We start from the raw sequence: 25,109 nt of genomic DNA, 5'->3' as shown, positions 1-25,109 counted from the left end.
TCAAGCTCTGGATGAGTTACGCTGGTAAGAGAAAGCATATCGTTTACTATTTTTGGCGGATACAAATTAGTATAAAATAACCTCCATGAATCACTGTCTATTATATTCACTATTGGAGTACAGCTTGACAGTGACTTAATAGTTAGCCAAAAACATTTAGAGTTTCTCACATTTGACAACTTAGAGTAAACAACATTATCGTACAATTGTTTTGCATGTTTAATACAAGAGCGATATTCCGCACGTAACAATAAATAATTCCTAAGGAAAGGTTCAGAGAAATTAGACTTCTTACATTTTCTATATACAGTCCGCAGTTTTTGTTTCAGAACTTTACAGTCAGCATTAAACCATTTGTTTTTACTTGTATTGTTAAATGTTATATATTTATTGAAATGAAAAATACTATTAAGATGGGCAGCATGATACACAGCCTCCGCAAAGTTCACATACAAATCCTCAGATGACACACTGTTAAAATAAATTCTTCTATCATTAGTAAGACACTTTTTAAAATCAATTTGTTTACTTTCATCCCATTTTATACTATAATTATGACCACAATTAAAAGAATCAATATCTGTACTAACAACATAAATACTGCTGGTATTATTTACTACAATATCATTATTTAATGATTGATCTGTATTGCCGAATAATTGCAAAATGACAGCGCTGTGTTCTAAAATATCACTTATATTAATAACTTCTAGATCTCTTACTTGTTTTACACCATCTTCATTAATCCAAACATGATCAATAACACTTTTCCCACCTATTCTAGAAATATATGTGAACATACCAAGTTTATCAGAAATGGTACGTCCATTACATAATACCATGCCCAATGAGCCCATCACTTCAGATAGTAATTTCCCCTTGCTATTCATTACCAAGTCTAAACTTCGTCGAGGATAATTAAGAAAAGTACCTTCAAATAAATATTGTTCTGACATGTCCAGTGAACCTACGCGACAATTAAAATCACCACCTATTATAAATGTGGTATCATCTGTTCTCATTTCAAACAACGAATTAACAAAATCAAACAACAGATCAGTGCAAGAAGAGATATCCGAGGTAGGCTTCCAGTAGACCACGCCCAACACATACTTCTTACTACCTATAACAATATCTAAGATTTGATTAAGTAAATGTACATATCATTTCCAACTTCTTTGTGACTTTTATGTAGCGATTTTTTTTGAGCAACCATGCACAATTCCTACCATATATTATAAAACAAATATGATATTGATTGATTTCAAATCCTTGGTTAAATCTTTCGAAAACATCTCCGCAAAGTGGGGGGACTGAGTAACTTAAAACCCCTGTGACTGTTGTGACAAAGGAAGCAAGAAGCAGCCATTTACATCAAATTTAAACTGCCAACGCTAGTTTACATTTTACGACGTTGACCTCGTGATCTCCTAACCTGGACCTTTCCAGCAACTAAAATTCCCAAGGTGTCAGCACTGGCTGATTTCTCTCTTCCTTTGCGTCCTGTATTGTACTTGTACCATTCACACTTTGTCTTCAGGTAATAAATAAAAATGAGAGAGAAAAACAATTACATGTGACAATTTTGAGCCCAGAGGAGGGATAGCGTAAAAATGAGTGGGGGGAACACCTTTGTTTGTGCAACACATTTTTGCTCCAAAGTCAAAGAAAGGGATCAACGAGAATCCAAAACTCACAAAATGTATGTTGCGTTACAATAGCCATTTTCAAGAAGCTTTATTTTCAACAATAACAAAAAATTCATAATAGATATGAGTAAATTTAATTTTTATTAAAAAAGTCAATTTTTTTCTACACATCCCTCTCACTTTTACTTTTTCTCCAGTTTTATATTTTAAACTCCAGTTTCTTGGGGTTTTGGTTGAAGAAGACCGTCATTATAGACATCTGATTTGAAACTACAAAACGATACAACCTCCATATGTATTCCTACTGAACCTCGGTATCATGAGAGCCATAGATGAGGCTACACATAACAGTCGAAACCGCAATTAAATAAAAATGCTTTTTCAAGAACTAAACCCAATAAACTAAAGTTCAAAAATTGATTAACTAGTTCAATACTTACATTTAAAGTAATCAATGTATTTTCTTAGGATATATAAGAACAGCCAACGTTTCATAAACGGTTTTGGAATGCTGCTTAACAGTAGGAGTAAGGAGTATGTGACTTTCACAGAACGTTCAACTAGATCTTCATCAACTATCATCTGCAGCATTGCCTTCGATAATTTCTGTAGTGTGTCTAAACAAACAAAGATACGATTTAGTGCCACCAATCCATAAAATACCAAGAAGTTATAGAAGTCTGTGTCTTTTCTCTTCCTGCTAATCCTTAAGCATACTTTATTTTGTTCAAAAAACAATGTTTACCAAATACTACATTTCATCTGGTCTGACTCAAAGTTTGATTAAAAAAATTATAGAATGTGATACAAGCCTGAGGCTTCAACCTCAGCATCCCCTATACTTAGATATGCACCTCTGATAGCAGTGTAGGAATATTCATTTGTACGAACACCAGAAAATTTATGGATGTTTTACGTCTAGGGGATGAGGTGAATAAAATAATACTGATCAACAGGTGTTTTGGTGCCGGAGTATTTGCAGCTAATCTCATATGAATTTGACGCCCTGAATTCAAGTATGGCATTAGTTTTTGCCTAGAAGCTCAAATTTCTGTGTTAAATCCTTGGATCAAATAAAAAAGTAAAAACAGAATTTTAATTATTGTTTAATAATGTAATATATAATATTTAATACTAATAATACAAAGGAATGGATGAAACCAAGTGAACTGGTTCACTGAACACTTCGGAAGCTTCTTTTCTGGGACATCCTTGAATGTATATTATGATCCCTTTTTAAACACCAGCAGTAATCTGCAACATGTGGGTATCCCATCTTCCTTGGTAGCGGTGCTCCATAGTCTTATTTTTTTTTGGCACTACAGCCCTTGAAGGACCTTGACCTCCTTAGTATTTTGCCTCCAGCTCTCTCTATCTGTGGCCTTTCTTCTCCAATTCCTCACACCAAGACTTCTGAGGTCTCCTTCCACATCCTCCAACCATCTCTTTCTAGGTCTTCCCACTTTCCTTCTTCCTTCTGGCCAATTCCGGAAAAGCTTTTTCAGTGCTCGATCCTCGTCCATTCTTTCCAAATGTCCCAGCCATGCCAATCTTTTGCTCCTTACCTCGGCAACCAAATCCGGCGATGCAAACAATTCTTTCAGCTCCGTGTTACTTTTTATCTTCACGAGCCATTTATAAGATTTGGCCCGTAAATCTTACGTGACACACGCCTTTCCCACACAAGAAGTTGATTGCTCTCACTCTCATTCAGTATCCAAGTTTCCGAAGCATAAAGAACTATCGGTCGGATAACTGTTTTGTAGACGTTTATTTTATGTTTTCGAGAGACATTTCTGGATTTAAGGATCTTGTTTAAAGCAAACATGCACCTACTTCCGGCCGCCAACCTCTCTTTAATTTCTTTTCTGACGTCCATTTCTCTAGTGAAGATGGCACCCAAGTATTTAAAAGCTTGTACATTTTCAAACGCTCTTCCGCTTAACATCACAGAAGGAGCGTTGCAGATTCGGTTATCGTGCCTAGAGCATAGTATACACTTGGTCTTGTCAGTATTAATGGACAGACCCACAGCCTTGGCACTGTTTTCCAATTGATCATAGCACTCCTCCAGAGCCCTTAAGGTTCTTCCTAAAAGTACTATGTCATCTGCATAAGCCAGGTACTGCCTTGACCTATTAAATATCGTTCCGTTTGGGTTTGTCTCAATATCTCTGACAACTTTCTCCAAGGACAGGTTAAATAGGATTGTGGAGAGGACGTCACCTTGCCTAAGACCTCTGTTTATCTCAAACTCTTGAGAGTAATCCCCTTTAATTCTGACTTTCGCAGTTGTTTTTAAGAGGCACATGTTAACGAGCCGTATTAATTTATCTGGGATGGCAAACTCTTTCATAGTTTGTAAAACTTTATCCCTGTAAAGGCTGTCATATGCTTGCCTGAAGTCCACAAATAAATGATGAACATCAATGTTGTATTCGTAACACTTTTCATGAATCAGTCTTAATGCACATATTTGGTCCGTGGTTGCTCTACTCCTTCGAAAACCAGCTTGGTAATCACCTAAAATCTGGTCCGTATACTCAGTTAGCCTCTTTGCTATTATTTTGGCCATTATCTTATAAACAACTGACAATAGGGCAATACCGCGATAGTTTTCACAGGAAGTTTTATCACCCTTCTTAAAAATTGGGCAAATTATTGCAACCGTCCAATCCTGTGGCATCTCTTCTTTTTCCCATATCATTTGTATCAGCTCAAACACTCTTTCCTGAAGAAGTTCTCCTCCTAGTTTCAGAAGTTCGGCCACTATTCCATCCGCGCCTGGAGCTTTATTATTTTTGAGTCCCATTATGATCTCAATAACTTCTTCCTTTTCAGGGTACTCTACATAATCATCATTTAGTATTTCAATATTTTCGGGTATGGTTCCTTCTCTTTGTATAGTTTCCTGTCCCATATTCAGCAATCCCTCAAAATATTCAGCCCATCTCCTCTTGATCTCCATTTCATCACCTTTCCCCTACAAAAGTCTACACTAGGTTGAAATCCTTTCCTTTCTTTCTTCACTGTTGCATAAAATTCTCTGACTCTTTTGTTTTCTCCATCCTCCTCCATTTTCTTCAAAATATCCAGTTCGAATTTTCTTTTTTTTCTTCTACATATTTTATTTGCTTCTTTTCTTTTCTTTTTGTAATCCGTTGTATTCGCTCTCGTAGCTCTTTCTATCATTTTTATTCTTGCCTTATTTCTTTCTTCTAAGGCGAACCACATGCTTCTTTGCATCTTTTCCTTCCTTCCTACAGAACTTTCTGCTGCAGTGTTAATTGCTATCCTTACATCTTCCCACCGTTGGGCTACATTGTCTTCTTCTTGATCGTTTCTCACACTGAGACCTTTTTCTACTTCCTCGATATATTTTTCTCTACATTTCTCATCTAATTTCAATTTTTCAATGTTCCATTTCTTCTCTACTGTTCCTAATTTCCGTTTATTAAGTGATATTCGTTGTCTGTACATAATCCTTACTAAATTATGATCGGAATCTCCATCTGCTCCTCTACAACTTTTAACATCACAGATATCAGAGGCATGTCTAAAATCAATCATCACGTGATCAATCTGATTTTTTCGGAGGCCATCAGGCGTTCTCCAGGTTTCTTTATGAATGTTTTTATGAGGGAATTGCGTACTTCTAATGGACATATTTTTTGATATAGCAAAGTCAATCATTCTCATCCCGTTTTCATTACTAATTTCGTGTAGACTGTGGCGTCCTAAAAATGGGCGGTAACTTTCCTCTTGCCCTAGCTTAGCATTGAAGTCCCCTAACACGATTTTAATATCGTTAGAGGGTATGCTGTCATATACTGCCTCCAGTTGTCCATAGAATTCGTCTTTTACTTCCTCATCTTTATCCTCTGTGGGAGCATTGACATTAATAAGTGAAATACTGAAAAATTTTGCCTTTATTCTAAGTGTAGATATTTTTTCATTCACATTTTTAAAATTTACCACTAAGTGTTTAATTTTATTATTTATTAGGAAACCAGTTCCAAAGTTTCCTTTTACGCTGCCTCCATGGAAAATGGTATAATTTCCAGATCTAAACACACCTTCATTTTTCCATCTAATCTCCTGGAGAGCAGCAAGACTAACTTTGTATTTATCCAATTGTTCAATCAAATTTTTTAACGCTCCAGGTTTACCTAAACTTCTAACATTCCATGTTGCTAGCCAAAGATTTGTTCCGTTTCCTCGCCTGTTTCGTACCTTTTTAGCTGTCGGTATATTACTTTTTGGTTCCATAACAAGTAAGATTTTTCTAAGATAGGGGTGTTAACCCTATGCTAAACCCCCATTACTTTGGAGGACCTAGGATTTTATGAGGTTTACTCCTCTGGCCTAAGCCTGGACTTAGGGACGGAAACCCTAAGTTGTGTATTGTTATGCCTTTGTGTATGTGTAATGTGAATGTGTAGTGTAATGTGTTCAGTGTACTGTTTTGGTGAGTGTGCATGGTGTACTAAGCTCAGGAACCCGTGGGGTCGCTACTCCCCAAGTAGTTGCATGCAACAACTACCCCTTGCGGGTCCATAGTCTTTCACCTTATTCCTCACTGGTGTCCTAAATTTTCAAGGAAACGGTCTAATTGGCTGTGTAAATAGTGCACCTTAATGCTCATGTTACACCCAAGGGACTCGAAACTATTAAGCATCTCGTTCACCAGTTCAACATAGTTTTCAGCTTTGCGTTTGCCTAGAAAATTTCCGACAACTGCAACAAATGAAGTCCGGGCTTTTTGCTCAGCCTCATTCATCGAATTCACGAAAGATGGATCGTTGTCTTATTCGTGGGCCGTCAAATATTCCTACTTTAATTTTTTCTTTACTCAACTGAGGCATTTTTTCTCCTATACAAGCAAAGCATGATCCCTTCTTATCAAGAGCCTTCACAAACTGGTTCATAAGGCCCAGCTTGATTTATAGTGGAGGGAAGATGATTTTCTCTCGTGCAACTAAGGGGTCGTTAATGACATTCTTTTCCCCAACGTCCATGTTTTCTCTCTTAGGCCACTCTTTTCTAACTTAGTGGTGCGTTTTGTCTCTGCTATCCCAGAGACCACGAAGGAAGGATATTTAGTGTAGCCACTTTGCTGTCCCAGGAGAAACTTTACCATTTTTAAGTCCACACAATTCACCCCTTGATGTTTATGATACTTTATCTTCTCCAAAACCAGAGCTATGGTGTTGTATTCTTCTTTCATTTTCGTCGAGTGAGCAATTGGTATTGAACTATATTTGTTCCCATTATGCAGAAGGACACATTTCAAACTTCGCTTTGAGCTGTCAATAGATAGGCGCCAGTCATCCGGATAATTTTCAGGAAGAGCCATTTTTTCAGAAGTCCTCTAATTTCACTCTAACTCTAGGGTGACAAAATACAAGATTATTTTCTTGACAGAAGAAGGGTAGCAGATTCTTTTCTCTTGTACGGTAAAAGGTGATCTTGGTTCCTTGTTCCAGTAAATTTTTGTCGTTCAACCTGAAAGCCAGTAATTCAGCTTTTTTTGACAGTTTGAGATCTCTGGCGAGGTCATTTAACTCTTCCTGGTTAAAACGTTGAGGAATTGATGGCATACCCTCAAAATCACTGTCACCTTCATTAATAGGACAAATACTCAGGAACCTGTCCTTGTAAATGTGAATTTGAACAGCACAAAATGGAGTTAGAACTGCACATTTTGTGTAGAATTGCACGTTAAAAACACTTATTTAAAAAAGTAGAGCTGATAGAGAAAAACTAATTTCATATTTAGATTCAGCGCCCCAAATATAGCTAAAATCAGTTCTAAAATCCTAGGCACCAAAACAAATTTTTTTTCTGTAGGCCTATTTAATTAATAATGATGGCATTAATAAAAGAGAAAACGGCATGGTAATTCACAGGGACACAGGATGTGCTTATGGACCGAAAAAAAGTGGCATTTCATTCAGAGGAACATCCTATGTCAACTGGAAAATGGATTTACCACAACCTCTTAAAAATGACTGGTCATGTAGATTCAATTGAAAAATTGGGATATGTTAGCAAAGTGTATTTAACTTCTGAGTTTCTGTGAATAAAAACGGCATTTTCATTCAATTGTCGTTGGTCTTCTTGTTACCTTTTTTGCAGAACTAAAAGCATGGGCCAATTTTCGTGTATGAGGTGTCATTCGCTTCGGAATTTCATGTAGATGTGCCTTGTGTAGGTCTCAAAGCTGTACATCCAATAGGAGAAGGGTTAGCCCATTGTTTTGTAACGCCCCTGTAAAACTATTATTACTAACTTTATAAATATTAGTCCGATTTTGACAAAATTTCGCAGGAGAAAGGGTTAGGGCTTCCCTACGTAATATTAAGTGCCATCCTGCTTATTTTTTACTATTTTATGTTTCGTTTGTTTAATATTAATGTAGAACACGAGATTTTAGTGCTTTTAAAGCATTATATGCAAAAAGAAATGTTGAAAAACGAAAGCAATCAGGGAAACGTGCGAAAGTGAAGTGGAAGAAATGCTAAAAGAACAAACTGCTCCCTCAACATTGGTTTAAAAAATAGGAAAGGCAAATTCAGGTAGACCTTCATCATTAGATATGGATACTCTTGAACGAACCTGTGAAGAATCATCAAGCAAACGAACTCATTAATTCTCTCTGATCAGGTGCAATCCCAAACTAATTTAATCCAGCACTTTCTACACAAAGTAGAGGGTGTAAACTGATTTCTCCAGTGAAAGATCAGCATAATTAAGAAACTTACCGAAAATGAAATGAGTGATCGTTTACTCAATTAAATTGTAGAATGAAAACCGTGAAATCTTTATAATGAAAGTTGTAACAAAGATATAAAATTGAATGTAGTTTCAGATTAGGAAGTACCGGCTTTACAGACATTTCCTTCGAAGACAGTTTAAAGGTATTCCAGCTACTGCATGACAATTATTTGCCTCTATAGCTGTTGTTATGTATCCACAAGGCATCCAAAGACTAGCCGAAAGAAAGATAACAAACGAATTTGATGGAATAAATTTTCAAAATTAAAAACAACAAATCTTTTAATAAACTTTAAAATAAACTGACATTATCCTCATCAAAAAAAAGAGCAACTCTTACCTTTATCAGGTGTTACAGGCACTTCACTTTCTATTTCTTTTACAAATAAAGTGCAACTTGGCATCTCTTCTATACATTTCCAATCACTTGCTAATATTTTATCAATTAGGGTATCAACAATAATTAATTTGTCAGCTTGATCATTTTCGTTAAAATATCTGTTTAAAAGTTGATTAATATAATCCCAATCACTATCATTATCCGACTGCATTTTGAACGACAGTACACTTGAAAAATTCGGTTAATTAAACATAAAGTTTTAAATTACAAAATTGGAATTAATTTTTTCTTTTCAGATGATGTGAAATCAATTCCACATTAACCTAAACATGAAACCTTTTAACTTTGCTTTGGTAAATGAATACAGACAAGTCTTATTTGAGCGCCAAACACATAAAGGACATATGGGTGACAGGGCTACCACTTCCACCGTATTTGTAGAGTAGTTAGTTAAAATAATTTTTAATTCTCAATTTATTAGTCTTATGCAATTATTAATTTTAAACTGCAGTATTTTTCTATTTTTAAATTCTAATATTTTTTAGAATACCCCACCGAATTTGTATAGGGCCACTTTTAAGTGAGGATAAAAGAAAGTGTACATTAATAAAAAATAATAATAGATAAAACAACTATATAAATATGAGCTATTAATTTCTCATTACTTTACATAGGTGGGAAAACCATGAAATTCGGAGAAATAGCACTTCTTTATTCTTTAGAAAAGCTATCCCCATCCACCGTGATGCCTAAAATAAATTTGCAAGGAAAAAAAAAGAATAACAGCCCTTATGTGGGTCGTTACTTACTGCAATTGAAGAAATCAGTTAATGTGGACTCTCTTTACCTTCTGAATGCATGAGCACCTGGAAAGCCACAAGAAAGAGCTTGTTTTGGCTATCAATTCTCGTCAACTTTCCCATGCAGCTCCATACTAGCCTTAAATTGAACTGAAAATTGATTTGATACCCAATAGAGCCGTCTGGTTGTCTGAGAAAATAAAGATAGTATCCTTCACTTATAATCTCAACAGCACAAATGATTATTACCTACTACTTTTTTCTCTATGAAAGTTTCAGGTTACTTTTTCTAGGCTTAATGAGTTGTCAACATGGAGAAGAGTTGCCTGCCTCTGACTTAAAGCTTTCACCTATCATTGCGACGACTAATTATGCGTCCACGCTTCGTTGGCTGCAATACTTCGACTCATTCGTTTTAATGAGTTCTACTAGAACCTTTCCAGGCTAGAAGCTGAAGCTATCTTCTCATTACCCTTATGTTCTCAATACCCGGCATCTAAACACTGTGTATTGTGGTGCTCCACACCGCAGATTTGTTTATTGCCCCTGCTGCCATAAGAAGGTTACGTACGACTAGAAAAAAATACTCCTAAGTCGTACGTTCTTAGTTATTGGGTCATGTGCGAGCTCGCCCATGCATTATTATTAGCTGATCACTTTAGCTGTCCATAGTTAAGATTTATATTTTATTTATTGTACGCTTAAGCTTACTAATTTAGAACATTACATTTTATTTATGTTGATTCAAAGTTGGGTGTTATCTGTTACATGCAGATAATCCCCACTGTTATAATACTTATCAGACTGTCTAGGTAGGTCTCATACTGCCTTGAATTTAATTTCGTAGAACTTAAAAGCCAGTAGAAAGGACTGGAGAAGTGAGAAAATTACGATTCTGGGATTGATTGTTTTTTTTTATGCTCCCAGTAGCAAAACAGTATCGCTGTTAGCAATAAAATTGTGATTTCTAGGCTTACCGAGATATCTATCTGGGTTACCCGTGTACCACAGTCACAAGTTTAAAATAATTGCTACATTACAGAAGGTTATTTTATTATTTATGATTTAAAAAAGTTGTAGTACTATTTCTGAGTAATAAGTATCTCAAGTTTAACAAAAGTCAAGGAGAAAAAAATGAAAAATTTAATAAACTTGTTCTTCCGTTTGGCTGATTTTATCCAGAAGATAAATAAGATAGAAGAAGCAAACCAAATATCAAATTTGAAGTTGTGATTTTTCGTTTTAGAGTTATGGTACCACACATTTTTTAGAGAAACAGACTAACACACTAAAACATACTCATTTTCAAATATTCATGTAGACAAATTTGTAATAACCACTTCTTTGGGCCTTCAGGGGACAAAAAAAAGAAGAGGTATTTCTCATTAAAACCCAATTTCGAAAATGTGACACGTTTAAAATACTTAATCATTTGTAAATCTCATTTTCATATTACAAAATTTCCGGTGAAATTTCAAACTGTATTTTCAAAATGTATTTTCTAGAGAACAGTATATCAGGACGCACAGAATATTGCAAAAAAAGTTATTCCCGTGGTGAACTAAGTACTGTTTTATTTTTAGATTTTAAGGCCCCCTACAATGAATTGATTTTTTAGTAATAAACTTTGTGCTGTTTTATCATACGTTACTTTGAGTACTTAGTTTTTTCTATTATTAGAAATAAGAAAATAATGCTTTAAAAATAGCTTATTTCTTTATAATCTTATTCTGGTATCATCGATACTTAGATCGATGAGTACCAAATATTCGACTTTGATAGGAGGTTATTGCACATGTGACAAACATATCGTTTTGGACAGTGAGTGTCGGGTAGCTAGGTAATAGGTCATGAAGGAAAATGGAATTGAAGGATCGTGTATTCTGCTAACTTAACTGAGTGAACTGAACAGTGTTAAGTTAGAATGGAATCCAATAAGAGAGAGCTTAAAGAATTGAATCCAAGAGTTATACGTAAAACTGCCAGGCTAGTGGTTAGAAATTTACCGTTTAATGTAAGTGACAGATAATAAATAATAGAAATTACATTAGTATTTAGTTTTGTGGTTTCTGTATTCCACATCTACAACAAGTAACCAGTGTTTTTTATTTTAAAATTAATGGCTGTTCTGTACAGTTCTTGAGGCTACAAAAACTGTTATTGTTTAAAATTTGCTTTTGTGATTGATTGTTGTAAGCTATTTTTTTGTCGGCCTGGATCGATCTCGTTCTAATATCATTCCTCAGCTTTACAATGAAATAGAAACAGAACAAAATTTTACTCTACTTTTTCTTTATACAGCTCTAGAGTGTTCTTAAAAATTCGAAATTTTACTACACATAATTGGTTTCATAATAGCCAAAGAATTGCAAACATAAGCCATAGGGTTTTGTCTGAGCAAATGACATAAAGGTAAAAAATTTACACTTCTGGTCAAGCCATTTGCTTCAAACTTGAAAGTTAGGGAAAGAACTTAATTCTCAATAAAATTACGTTTATGATAATAGCGGAAAATTTAATGAAATTATACTAAATGTGAGCATGCTTCCAACTTTTCCCCTTTGAACCCTCAGGTTTGAATTACTCTCGAGTCAGAGGGATTTGAAAGCGGAAAAGTAGGTTTCTTCCAACTTATAGTATCGTGTAACGTAAACAAGTATTTAATTAGATTTAAAGTTAGATTAAAAATTAAGTACAATTTATTATACAATTGTAGTGTAACGAAGAAGATGTACGAAAATATTTTTCAACATTTGGACAAGTTGTGGAAGTAAAATTACTGAGAAAAAATGATGGCCGTCTGGTTGGATGCGGATTTGTTCAGTATGAGGATAAATTTTCCGCAGCTAATGCTTTACAACACACTAGTGGCGAACTTTTTAAAGGTAACATTAATAACAACAGATTTTTATATATCTTATGAATTCCGCATTCTTGTTATTTACCAAGGTGTTTTCCTGCAATAAATTAATGTTTCGGTACATGATTGCCAGGCTTTTAATTATAAGAAGAAGGAATTTGGGATTTGTAAGAGAAATTCTAAAACGTTGTTGGTGTCCTTCTTTACAACAAAATTATTAATAATAGTACGGCGCTAATGACCAAGTTGTCGATGCGCGAGGGGGAAAAAAAAGTAGTACTTTATTTGGGGTAATGTAAACAAAAAAAAATTTACGAAACCAAAATGATAACTAAATGGAGACCTTTAAAAAGCATAGTGGATAATTAAAAGATTATATGCAATGTTTAATTCACTAAAAAACTATTGTTACTACCCTTTGACTTTGGTGGTAAGCTGCAAGCTCAAAATGCGGATCTGAAAACGTGAATGGCTTTGAATTTTCTTCTTAAAGGACTCTATTTCGATTAATTAAAGAAACATTCATATCTTTCACTCCAAAACAAAATTTCGGTTTCTAGCAGAGTATTAGAAGTGTATGTAATCCTATTAGCTCAAAATCACTTCCTCGTAATTGCACGTGCCCACTGTAGCAATTTTTAATATCAAATCTTTTTCTTTGGGCGGATACATCAAGTAATAAAAATTAGTTCGATGGAATGAAAATCATTATATTCTGAATAAAGTGTTCACCCGTCTTCATGTCGGCTTGCTAGGGTGTTAGTTCTTACAGATGCTTCTTGATAACAGGTTGGCTGCTCTCAATAGGCGGTTTATAGGACACATGATATACATACTAAATGATCGTATAAAAGGCCTATCACATGTTTAACAAAAAAAAAATAGATTTAAAGGGTTTTTTGGCCCGTCGCGCCTCTTTTATAATTTTTAAGCTAATGAAATTGTGTAATACTAAACCAACAACTAGTATATTTTAATACTTGAACTTATTTTTCGATATTTTAAAGAAAGTGTGTGTGTTATAATCTTAGCAGCACAATTATAGTAACATAAGGAACTTTTTAAAAATTTAACATAATCTCTTTGAATAGGTAGGCCGATAATAGTGGACTGGGCTGTGCCCAAACATAAATATCACATTTTAAAATGTGTAGACTCTGACGTTGTAGAATCTAAGGAACTCGACGTAAGGAACAAGTCTGATAAATGCATTGTTAAAGAAGAAATTAAAGAAGAAAATATACCTGCTGATAGTAAGAGTAATAGGTAAGTTTAGGTCGCTGTTTTAAATTTTAACTTTAGATTTCAAACATATCATTTATTTTACTCAATAAGTTACATCATCACGTCATTTTCCTTGATTCTTTTTACCCATAATTTATTCAGGAGAAGGGTAACTTCTTCTCTCAGAAAAAACTAACTGAACCAGGTGTACCTGTTTTTATTGTTGAGGGAAATCGGCTAACTGTTAAATACGACTGAACAGAATAGTTTTCTAAATTGTTTTGCAGTTTTCTCGAAAACGGCTTTAACTATAGCTAGTTTCTATTACTTTCAAGTGTTTCTACTACAGCCCTTGAAATGAAGGGATAAAGTTGAAATTCATTGAGAGAGTAGCTATACACCGCGAGAATGACTAACACTGAGAACTCAGTTTAAAGAAAGTTTTAATTTAGATAGTAATAGTTGCATAAGAGAATGTCTTATGTTGGTTCTCATCAGATTATGATTTTTTCCAGAAAACGTAAACCAAGTGAGAATAAGAAAACGAATAATTTGCGATCTCACGCAGACGATGACAGGACAGTGTTCTTCAAGAACGTACCTTTTATTGTAGACAACGAACAGTTAAAAGAATGTGCTGAGAAGTATGCTGGTGCTGTGGAGTATGCAGTCATCTGCATGGATCCACTTACCGAACACTCCAAGGGCACTGCATTCGTCCGCTTTATAGTATGTCATTGGATTTGTTTCACTTTCCGAAGAAAATTAATTTGTTGAATAAGTATGCGAAGAACTACCACTTTTAAACAGTCCACTCTTATTACAATGAATGAATCTTTAAGAAATACCTTAAAATTTGCTATCATTCTTTACACTCAACTAAACCCAACAGTTCCATCACATCCCTTACTTACAGCTATATTTGTTTTTTGAGAGAAAAAGGTGGTAATCATAGAATGCCAAGTCTAGGTGGACTAGTAGGTAGAGAAGAATTACCAAGAATTAGTCGAGCAAGGAGAACATCAATTCTTCTGTTCCTGAGCACTTATAACGAGAAGTATACGGCGTTATCTTCTTGAAGAAGTATTTTTTAGCCAAGAGTCGCATTCCTAACTGAATAGGGTAGAGTTCGCATGTTATCACACAATCATGAAGTAATTTACCTGAAATAAATTGCACTTCAGGAAACAGGAACTATTTGGTTAACCTATAGTTCTGATTGCCAGAAAGAAATCCACGGTTGTCGCAACTATTTTATCTGTTGAAGTGAAATTCACTTGCATTTTAAAGAAAGTGAAACCTAATTCACCTGAAAGTTTTCTGGCGCTGGTGCAAATATCCGCTTTTATAACTGGCGTTAGAAGTGCTGTATCTAAGGTTAGAGATCTCTGAAGCAAGTTACATCCCACAAACAATATATAACATACAATATATATATTTTCATTTTCAACCAGACCCGAACAGCGTTTGTAGAAACAGTGCTTTTCTCCTCTACTTCATGAAACAGTGATGCAAATTTCTGGATTTCAAATCGCATAATTATTTCCATAAGGTTATGAAATTATTAACTTGGTTAAAATAGTTCGTGGTCAGTACAATTTTCTATAATAACCACAAAAATCTAAGAGGCCAGAGACCTAGATTAAAATTGAATTAGTTAGCGCATAAGTCATAATATTCGAATTATGTGTTCAAAACATTTTTTTGTTTCTTTAAATTTCAAATCAGCACATGTATAATTTAATTTTTTTTGTTTATTTCTAGAAAAAAGAAGTCGCCGAGAAAGTGTTAAATAATGAACTTAAATTGGTTCTACACGGTAAGGAGCTATATCCTCATGAACTTCTTAAGAAAGAAGAGCTACTAGATAGAAATTCAAAGGGTAAAATATCAAAGGATAAACGCAACCTGTATCTGTTCAAAGAAGGATGTAAGTACCTAGTTCTCGAAACCTCTGTATGCCGTAGAGAAAGATCTCTTGGAATAATTGTGTTGGTGTGCTTGTAGTAATCCTGGCTGGGACAGCCGCCGCTCGAAGTGTCTCCCAGGGCGATATGAACAAAAGACTGATACTGGAACGACAAAGGTCCAGGTCTCTCAGGAATTTACACAAATTCCTTTCTACAAACAGACTGGTCATCTACAATCTGCCCTTCTATAATTTTGATAATAAAAAATTATTACTATTATTCAAGAAGTATTGTTCAAAAAAGGCTGTAATCAGCGAGGTAATTGTGGTTTTTTTAAGCATTTTTTGAGGTGCTTAATACCTTAAACGTGGTTAAAAGTTGCATATCTTATAAACAGAAAATTGCATAAAGGTTAATTTGTTGTTTCGTTTTAAGTTCTAGAAAAAAAATATCGGAAAATGTATCTTATTTATTTTAAAGCATTAAAAAGAAACTAATTGTAAGAGAAAGGTGTGTGAGGATTTACTCCAGACTTAGATTAAATAAGCAAATATTTTTGTTGCCAGGCTAGAGTAATGCGAAATCTTAAAGATCTGGATGACAATGGCTTGCCAAGATCCAAAGGCTATGGATTTGTATCTTTTAAAAGACATGAGGATGCCCTGTCAGCGCTCCGAGCTTTAAATAACAATCCGGATGTATTCAGTGATAAGAAGGTTATTTTATATCATTTTATAGTAAATTTATTTTCAGTACTATTTGGACAAATAGTGTTAAGGAAACATCTCTTTCTCATGCAGATGTTAAAAATTGTGAACTGTATTGAAATGATTTTTAGAGGTAAGCCCCCTCTAACCCTCTCCCAGAACCTAACCAAATTGAGTGTTCCAGGAAAAATGTTTCAAATAAACCTTATGCTTTTTCAAGTGTGGAATAAGTACACTAAAGAAAATCGTTGGACCCTTTTTCGAGAAAACCGCAAAAGAAATCTGAAAAATCGATTCTGTAACGTGGTACTTCCTCTGTTAACCGTTTTTAGGCAAAATATTTTCAGGTTTATCTGGTGCCACATCTGGTTAACTATAAAACTGAAAATCGAAGAAAGTTTAAATTTGAAGTTTCGTTTGTCTTATCACCTAGTGATACTCGCCCTACGTTTTGGGTAAAAATCAATCCCGGCAAGTGGCCATTTTAATCGGAAGTTTTTATACTTATTTTTGCGATTTACTTAGTAAATGGCTTTGAACATCTTATATTGAACTTTGTATTTCATACATTGAAATTTTTTGATATTTTTGGGTGGTCATTTGTTTATGAAAATTCCCAATGAAATATATTATTACACCAGAATGTTAGTATTTCGTATGCAATTAGATTGACAATTTGACTTCAAATACATTTTTGCCTTTTCCAGAGGCCGATCGTGTTGTTTTCCATAGAAGATAAAGCTGCATTGTTACTGAAAGAAAAGCGTCAAATGAAAGTAATTAAGGACAAATCAACTATCAGTAAAAAGCTACAAAAGTAGAACCATCCAAAGTGGCAGCAGTCTAGCCAGCCTTTAAGGAAGGATAACTGGAAAAGTACCTTTCATAATTCCTGATAGCCATTTATTACTAAATAAATATATAATAGCCATATATAAAATTATTGCTGAACGGCAATACCATTTTTTTTCTTTTATTTATATAATTGATTGTTTGTGTAAAATATAATTTTGAATAAATTTTTGTTAATTTTTCAGATTTGTGAATTTTAAACAGTAAATTGGCAATTCAAAGTTGGTCATGAATATTCACTCAACATTTTCTTGTGACAAATATTGCAGTTAATATTTTTTACTTTTTTTCTCAGAATTGTTTTTACATAATAGAGATTTAGTTTCTGACTAAGATATATGGTTGGGTCACTATGTGCCTTCTGTGTTCTTCCCTTCGTTTCTTTCTTTTATTTGAAGGTGCCTCTCCCTTATAAAGTTCAACCGTAACGTTTGATTCTCCGAAACTCTACATTAATATTTTTTCACGAATAAGAAGAACCTAAGATTTATATCCACACGTTAATCATTTTATGTTAAGAGAGGAGCAGTAGATCGCTTTAAAAAAATACCCTCCTCACCCAACTAAACAATCACGAATTTATTCTATCTAATCTTATTCTGGGAAACCTGCTTTCTTTAAACTTGGCTTGGCATTCTATCAATGCTTTAGAGAGTCCATTGATATCATTCATATAGATGATAGAACCGTACACTGTTCTCCCTGGCACCTTACGGGAATGTCTCTTGATGCACTTCCCTAAGGACTCACCAGTTATTACTCGTAAAATGTTTTAAATAAAAACGATAGGTCCTTAAGTAATTCTTAATATTAAGTTTTAAAAAAATCGTGAAATCATTTTTGTGAAAATATATTTCTTTGGAATGCATGTACAAATTATTCGTTGCCAAAAAACCTGGCTTCCGATGGAAAAACTTTTCTTTAAATGAATTTTTTTAATAGATTCCAGCCCACTGTGGAATGTTGGAAATGAATGGGCTGACGAGTTGGCTAATATTTTCCAGAACTTCCTTTAAAATTAGTTTTCAAGCAAGAAAAATTAGCGGACAAAAAGAAGAAAAAAATGAAGCTAATTAAACTTCCGAACAGGAGACATATTCCCAACTCCGCTTTTTTGAAACTTCATTGTATTCAGATCTAATTACAAATAAAAATATTAAATCTTCGTTATTATTTATTAGTAGTAGCTCAATACATTTTACTAATGCGGGGGTTGAAGCACTTCACAATTACGCATCAAGGGGAGTTAAATGCTGTCCGGCCGTCACAAATTTAATCAGATATAGAAGACTTAAATTTCAGAGAGAATTGGCCGAACGCCTAAGGCACCTTGCTGGAGAAATGCCGCAGGAAGTTCAAATGAATAGCTGCTAATAAACGTTTTTACCTACCACTGGTTTGGTTCAATTATCGAAGTTTACGAACTTAGTTTAGAAATTAGTTGCAAAATCAAACGGTAATATCTCTTTTCGTACTATTCGGATTTCAATGAAATCTTTACCGAATTATAGAGAATAGTCAGCTTTATAAATAGAGTTAATAGCATTGTTCTAATCTCAATAGTTACTGTGATGTGGAAGGTTAAATTTTGAGACTTTTCGTATTTCTTCAAAACTTCAAACTCTTACAGCTCTCTTCATATTTATCAGATTTCATTGCTTTCTTCACCGAAATGTAGAGCATAGTATTCTTAATATGTACTATAAATAGCATTTTTCTAGCTGTAATAGTAAATGTGATATAGAAGGTTAAATTTCTCTTGTTTTCGATCTTAGTTTAGAAATTCGTTCCAAATTCAAACGTTAATATCTCTTTTCGTACAGTTCGGATTTCAATAAAATCTTTACGGAATTGTAGAGAATAATTAGCGTTATGAAAAGTGTTAATTGCATGATTCTAATCTCAATACCTATTATGATATGGAAGGTTAAATTTTGAGACTTATCGTATTTGTTCAAAACGTCAAACTCCTACACCTCTTTTCATATTTATCAGATTTCATTGCCTTCTTCACCGTAATGTAGAGAATAGTATTCTTTATAATTGCTATAAACAGCATTTTTCTAGCTGTAATAGTAAATGAGATATAAAAGGTTAAATATCTCTTGTTTTCGATCTTAGTTTAGAAATTCGTTCCAAATTTAAACGTTAATATCTTTTTTCGATCTATTCGGATTTCAATGAAATCTTTACGGAATTGTAGAGAATTTACAGCTTTATAAAAAGTGTTAATTGCATGATTCTAATCTCAATACCTATTATTATTATATGAAAGGTTAAATATTGAGTCTTATCGTAATTGTTCAAAACTTCAAACTCTTGCAGCCGTTTTCATATTTATCTAATTTCGTTGCTTACTCCACCGAAATGTACAGAATAGTATTCTTTATATGTGCTATAAATACCATTTTCCTAGCTGAAATAGTAAATGAGATATAGAAGGTTAAATTTTCAATGTTTTCGATCATAGTTATGCAATACGTTTCAAATGGAAACGATTATATATTTTTTCGTTCCATTCGGATTTTAATGAAATCCTTACGGAATTTTAGAGAATAAACAGCTTTATAAAAAGTGGTAATTGCGTGATTCTAATCTCAATAGCAATTATGATATGGAAGGTTAAATTTTGAGACTTTTCGTATTCGTTGAAAATTTCAAACTCCTACAACTCTTTTCATATTTATCAGATTTCATTGCCTTCTTCACCGTAATGTAGAGAATAGTATTCTATATAACTGCTATAAACAGCATTTTTCTAGCTGAAATAGTAAATGAGATATAGAAGGTTAAATTTTCAATGTTTTCGATCATAGTTATGCAATACGTTTCAAATGGAAACGATTATATCTTTTTTCGTTCCGTTCGGATTTCAATGAAATCCTTACGTAATTGTAGAGAATAAACAGCTTTATAAAAAGTGTTAATTGCATGATTCTAATCACAATAGCTCTTAAGATATTGAAGGTTAAATTTTGAGACATCGTATTTCTTCAAAACTTCAAACTCCTACAACTCTTTTCATCTTTTTCAGATTTCATTGCTTTCTTCACCGAAATGTAGAGAATAGTATTCTTTATAATTGCTACAAATAACATTTTTCTAGCTGTAATAGTAAATGAGATATAGAAGGTTAAATTTTCCTTGTTTTCGATCTTACTTTAGAAATACGTTCCAAATTCAAACGTTAATATCTTTTTTCGATCTGTTCGGATTTGAATGAAATCTTTACGGAATTGTAGAGAATATACAGCTTTATAAAAAGTGTTAATTGCATGATTCTAATCTCAATACCTATTATTATATGAAAGGTTAAATATTGAGTCTTATCGTAATTGTTTAAAACTTCAAACTCTTGCAGCCGTTTTCATATTTATCTAATTTCGTTGCTTACTCCACCGAAATGTAGAGAATAGTATTCTTTATATGTACTATAAATAGCATTTTTCTAGCAGAAATAGTAAATGAGATATAGAAGGTTAAATTTTCAATGTTTTCGATCATAGTTATGCAATACGTTTCAAATGGAAACGATTATATATTTTTTCGTTCCATTCGGATTTCAATGAAATCCTTACGGAATTGTAGAGAATAATTAGCGTTATGAAAAGTGTGCATTGCATGATTCTAATCTCAATACCTATTATGATATGGAAGGTTAAATTTTGAGACTTATCGTATTTGTTCAAAACTTCAAACTCCTACAGCTCTTTTCATATTTATCAGATTTCATTGCTTTCTCCACCGAAATGTAGAGAATAGTATTCTTTATAATTGCTACAAATAGCATTTTTCTTGCTGTAATAGTGAATGAGATATAGAAGGTTAAATTTTCCTTGTTTTCGATCTTAGTTTAGAAATTCGTTCCAAATTCAAACGTTAATATCGTTTTTCGTACTGTTCGGATTTCAATGAAATCTTTACGGAATTATAGAGAATAAACAGCTTTATAAAAAGTGTTAATTACTTGATTCTAAACTCAATACCCATTATGATATGGAAGATTAAATTTTGAGACTTTTCGTATTCATTCAAAATTTCAAACTCAAATTTTAATTCGATATATAAATACTATTCCTTGCAGTTCGGTAGAGTGCGAGCGAGGATTTAGTAATACGAATATTATTTTAAATGAACAAAGAAATAGAGTATAAATTGAAAATCAAGCAAGTCTCCTATTTATAAAAATTAATGGTCCACCGCAACAATTATTTAACATAATCCAGATGATTATTTAAAAATTTGTTTGAGGTCTCATCGTTCAGCAGTTGACACAACAAATTGAAGAAAGTTCATCCAAAAGATCCTGAACATAATGCTATTTGGAATATTGTACAAAAATTATGATTTTGAATGTATTATTACGAGTATAAATATTTATGCAATTGTTTATGAGTATTATAGGTATGTTATGTTGTCGCTTCCTTTCCTTTTTGGTGCATAAAAAATATTTTAAAAAATTAAAGTATATTATATACACCTAAGCGTTTCGGTAAAAAAACAATTAACAGGACATCCCTGCTCATAAGGTCAATATTATGCTACGGAGCACAGAGCTGGGGGCAAAAGTCATGATAAATAGGTTGGTTCAAGAACTGGTGAAACTTAACTACAATATATAACCCCTCTTGTAACTTAAAAGTCGCCCATCGGGAAGCAAGGTTCGCTTCCAGGTACAGTCTTTACTGTCAATATTAATTACTTGGATACAAATTTAAAGATATCCGTATTGGCAGGACCGGATTTAGATGAAAAGAGGCCTAGGCTATTCCTCTTATGAGGCCCTTTCACCTCACTTTTTTAAGTTTGTAAATTACATGAGAGATAATATAATACATCACTACTGTGATACATATCAATATGTTAAATGAAACATATTGTTATTGGTACTGGTTTTAGAATAGTGTAATTTTAATTTTGCTAACAATTTGAATGTAGGCCCCTCTTGATCTTGAGGCCCTAGGCTGAAGCCTAGTTAGCCTATAGGCAAACCCGGATCTGCGTATTGGAATGAAGTGTAGGTGCGATCTACTGGATTTAGATTGTAAGACACATATGGTAAATAAAGCATATCGGTGCTCTCTGTGCGATTTAAACCAGAATGAAGATACAAACCATTTCATAGCTAGCTGCCCGGTGTTGAATGAATTTATAAAATCCACTTTCAATAATGGTAACCTGATACAAGAAAAAGTAATTCAAATTATCAATGGCAAAGACTGAGAAAAATTGTGTCTATTTGTAAAAATGGTGGGGAATTATTGGAAGTTTTTAGTAAGTCGTTTCGTCTACTGACTGTAAATATTTTATTTTTTTACCTGCTTATAAGATTTTTTCATTGTATTTACGTTCCATAGAAATGTAGCAGTTTTAAAAAAAAACCAAAAGTTTAGTTATGTTAGCTCTATGGTAGGTCTACTTATTTTCATTTTTTATTAATTTTAGGGATGCAATTTTATTTGTTAGCAATGGCTCCTGGCAGACAGATAAATTATGTCGGAAAAATGCTTAATTCGTACATGGTAATTATTGTGAGTACTTTCAAAATAAAGCAATTTACCAATCTATCTATTTATCATTGGATTCTTAACTTCCTTTGATAGTCATAGCTGAGGCGAGTATACTTAGTGTAGGAGCAGTTCTATTTCAAAGTTTTGAGTATGGAGGTCTGATTGCGTACATCAAGGCTATTTACGGTGTCAGAAAAACATTATGCACTAGTCGTTAAGGGAACTCTTGCATTGAAATTATAACAAGTAAATTCTACAAATATATTTTGTAGAAGACAAGTGTCAAGGCATTGGTGTGCCAAAAAGCAGCTAGCTCATGGCTTTATATCGGTCCTTTGATAAGGGAGAATCAGGATAAGTTAAGCAAGATGGCGAGGGGTACATAACGGAGTTTATTGAGCATAAATGCTCTCATACATGCAGTAAGGTCCAGAAGTATGCAGATCTACTAGTGAAGGTGAAGAAAAAACAATTAATACGATAAATAAATCTTATTTGATACCAAATTTAAACACACCATACGGCTATTTACTGTTTCTGTTAGCTGCTCCAAGGATTGTTTGATAAGGTGGAAAGGTCACGTTTTGCCGGTCCTATGCTAACTACTTAAAAGCCAATTTCTAAAAAAGGCTTTTTCGAACTCAATTGGCTTATAAACGTAAATCTAGCAATAATTAAAAACTAAAATCTTACACCATTGCAAAGTATTTTGACTTTCCAGCAGTAAGTCGTTTAGTTTTTATTATCTCCTGAACTAATTCATCGTTAGAATTTATATTTTACTTGTACAGCGTTCAATATTTCATAATGATCTGAGGAATGTGGAGCTAGATATTGTTACAAACATTTTGGGTGTATTTTGAACTATGGAAACTTTAGCTGCCATTACTTCCTATACAAACACTTCGTTAGATTTATAATTTACCCTTATATATGCTCTTAAAGTGTACATTTCATAATAATCTGATGAATTGAGGCTAAAAATTAAGTCTCAAGTTTAGGGCGTATTTAATGTTTTAAAATTAAAGCGGCCATTATCTATTATATTAATAGTATAGTAATTATATTAATCTAATACTAGTATAAAGGTATTAATTCAGAATTGTATGTTTAAGATCTTATAATTATCTAATGAATGTGGAGTGAGAAATGGAACATAAATCTAGGTTTGTTTATGAAACAATACTATAAAAAAATTATCTGCTACTATCATCTAAAAAATGACATTGTTAAAATTAATCTTATACTGGTAAATAGAGAATGGTATAGACTATAAGTGTTTAAAATTTATTTGATGAATGTGAAGCGAGATATTACGACTTAAATTTAGGGCGTGTTTTGAACGATGAAAATTTTATCGGTTATTATCTACTAAACTACTACAACGTTTGAATTTATCTTATACTTGTATACAAAGACTGATGTCTGTAGGTGTTCGACATTTCATAATGAACTGATGAATGTGGAGTGAGTAAGTTTGGGTGTGTTTTGATTAGTTTAGCTGCCATTGTCTCCTAAACTAACACATCGTAAAAACTCATCTTATACTCATACTATATAGGATAGATAGATAGTGGTATAGTTTTTATCAAAACTGTCCGGTGGGGCAAACCACTTATTCTGGTCCATGGTTCTTTTTGCGAAGCAAAAATTACTGCGTAAGAGGAATTGTATAGAAATCTTCACCTCCAAAGAACTTTGGTGGTACCGTAGAGGAAATGAATTACTGGCTCAAAGTGAATTAATTTTGAAGAATAAGCTGAGGTCTTATTTTTATTTTTTAATTAAGGCGTATCAACATCAGAGGTTATTAACGCTCGAAGTTTCTTTTAGTGCATTTCCAGCTTCCGGAAAGTGTTCTCTCGTTATAAATAATTTGGTCTATGACAAAAAAAAGAGTTGTATGAAGCACCGAAAAAAAAAATTTAAGAATAGGCCTCTGGATTTGCATCTGGGATATCCGTACAACTTAACTATAGAGATAATTTGACGGGATAATTTTTAAGAAGTACGCGTCTAATTCACCTGAAAGTGCTATTGCACTGGAAGAAGAAATCTCTTCAACAGTTGGTATTAATAGTGCTTATTGTGAATGAGTAGTACGTTGTGTTTAACAGTGTGAGTGTATTTTTTGGCATGAAAGTATTTATTTGCGAGATTGCTATTGCTGTGAATGTATTTATAGGCGTGAATGTATTTATTAGCGTGAATGTATTTATTGCATGAATGATTTTATCAGTGTACGTGTATTGCGAGAATGGTGGTGTGAATGTTAGATTTAGGCTTTTAATCCGGGGTTGAAAGAAATTTATAAAAGTATTTCAACTCCCTTAGTTTAAATTCATTTAGGATTAGGTTACTTTTAGAGTGTGCAGAAACATTTGTTAAAAGTACTGCACACTTGAGTTAGATTCTACGAAATAGCCTCCTTAGGATACTAGACTAGATTAAATCTACATGGACTACATGGACTAGATTAA

At 33.4% G+C, this 25,109-nt stretch overlaps 2 protein-coding genes across 7 annotated transcripts in view; one reads left to right on the top strand and one right to left on the bottom strand.

Annotated features, from left to right (window-relative positions):
• Nucleotides 1-9,166, bottom strand: part of mei-41 (ATR serine/threonine kinase meiotic 41) — a 105,405-nt gene extending 96,239 nt beyond the window's left edge. For 2 of the 6 annotated variants that reach the window (XR_012463091.1, XR_012463092.1), the window contains exons 1-2: nucleotides 8,767-9,166; nucleotides 2,090-2,266 (exon numbers count right to left, since the gene is read on the bottom strand). Coding sequence is in view for 3 of the 6 variants with exons in the window: in XM_074143653.1 (XP_073999754.1) it covers nucleotides 2,090-2,266; nucleotides 8,767-8,977 (388 nt within the window). In the remaining 3 variants the exon portion in view is untranslated. The remainder of the gene's footprint in view (nucleotides 1-2,089; nucleotides 2,267-8,766) is intronic. The other 4 variants (XM_074143649.1, XM_074143650.1, XR_012463090.1 and 1 more) reach the window with 3 other exon arrangements.
• Nucleotides 9,167-11,343: 2,177 nt separating this feature from the next.
• Nucleotides 11,344-17,305, top strand: LOC141461612 (RNA-binding protein 28). The gene is made up of 8 exons (XM_074142772.1): nucleotides 11,344-11,580; nucleotides 12,283-12,451; nucleotides 13,518-13,692; nucleotides 14,166-14,379; nucleotides 15,415-15,580; nucleotides 15,658-15,878; nucleotides 16,127-16,276; nucleotides 16,975-17,305. The coding sequence occupies exons 1-8, from the start codon at nucleotides 11,491-11,493 to the stop codon at nucleotides 17,086-17,088; spliced, it is 1,299 nt and encodes a 432-aa protein (XP_073998873.1). The 5' UTR covers nucleotides 11,344-11,490; the 3' UTR covers nucleotides 17,089-17,305.
• Nucleotides 17,306-25,109: the final 7,804 nt, after the last annotated feature.

The sequence above is a fragment of the Rhodnius prolixus genome, unplaced genomic scaffold, assembly GCF_049639745.1.
Source record: "Rhodnius prolixus isolate KJV_2025 unplaced genomic scaffold, Rpr scaffold_12, whole genome shotgun sequence".
Taxonomy (NCBI): domain Eukaryota; kingdom Metazoa; phylum Arthropoda; class Insecta; order Hemiptera; family Reduviidae; genus Rhodnius; species Rhodnius prolixus.
The sequence above is the reverse complement of the archived record's forward strand: the minus strand, read 5'-3'. Positions and strand labels throughout refer to the sequence as shown.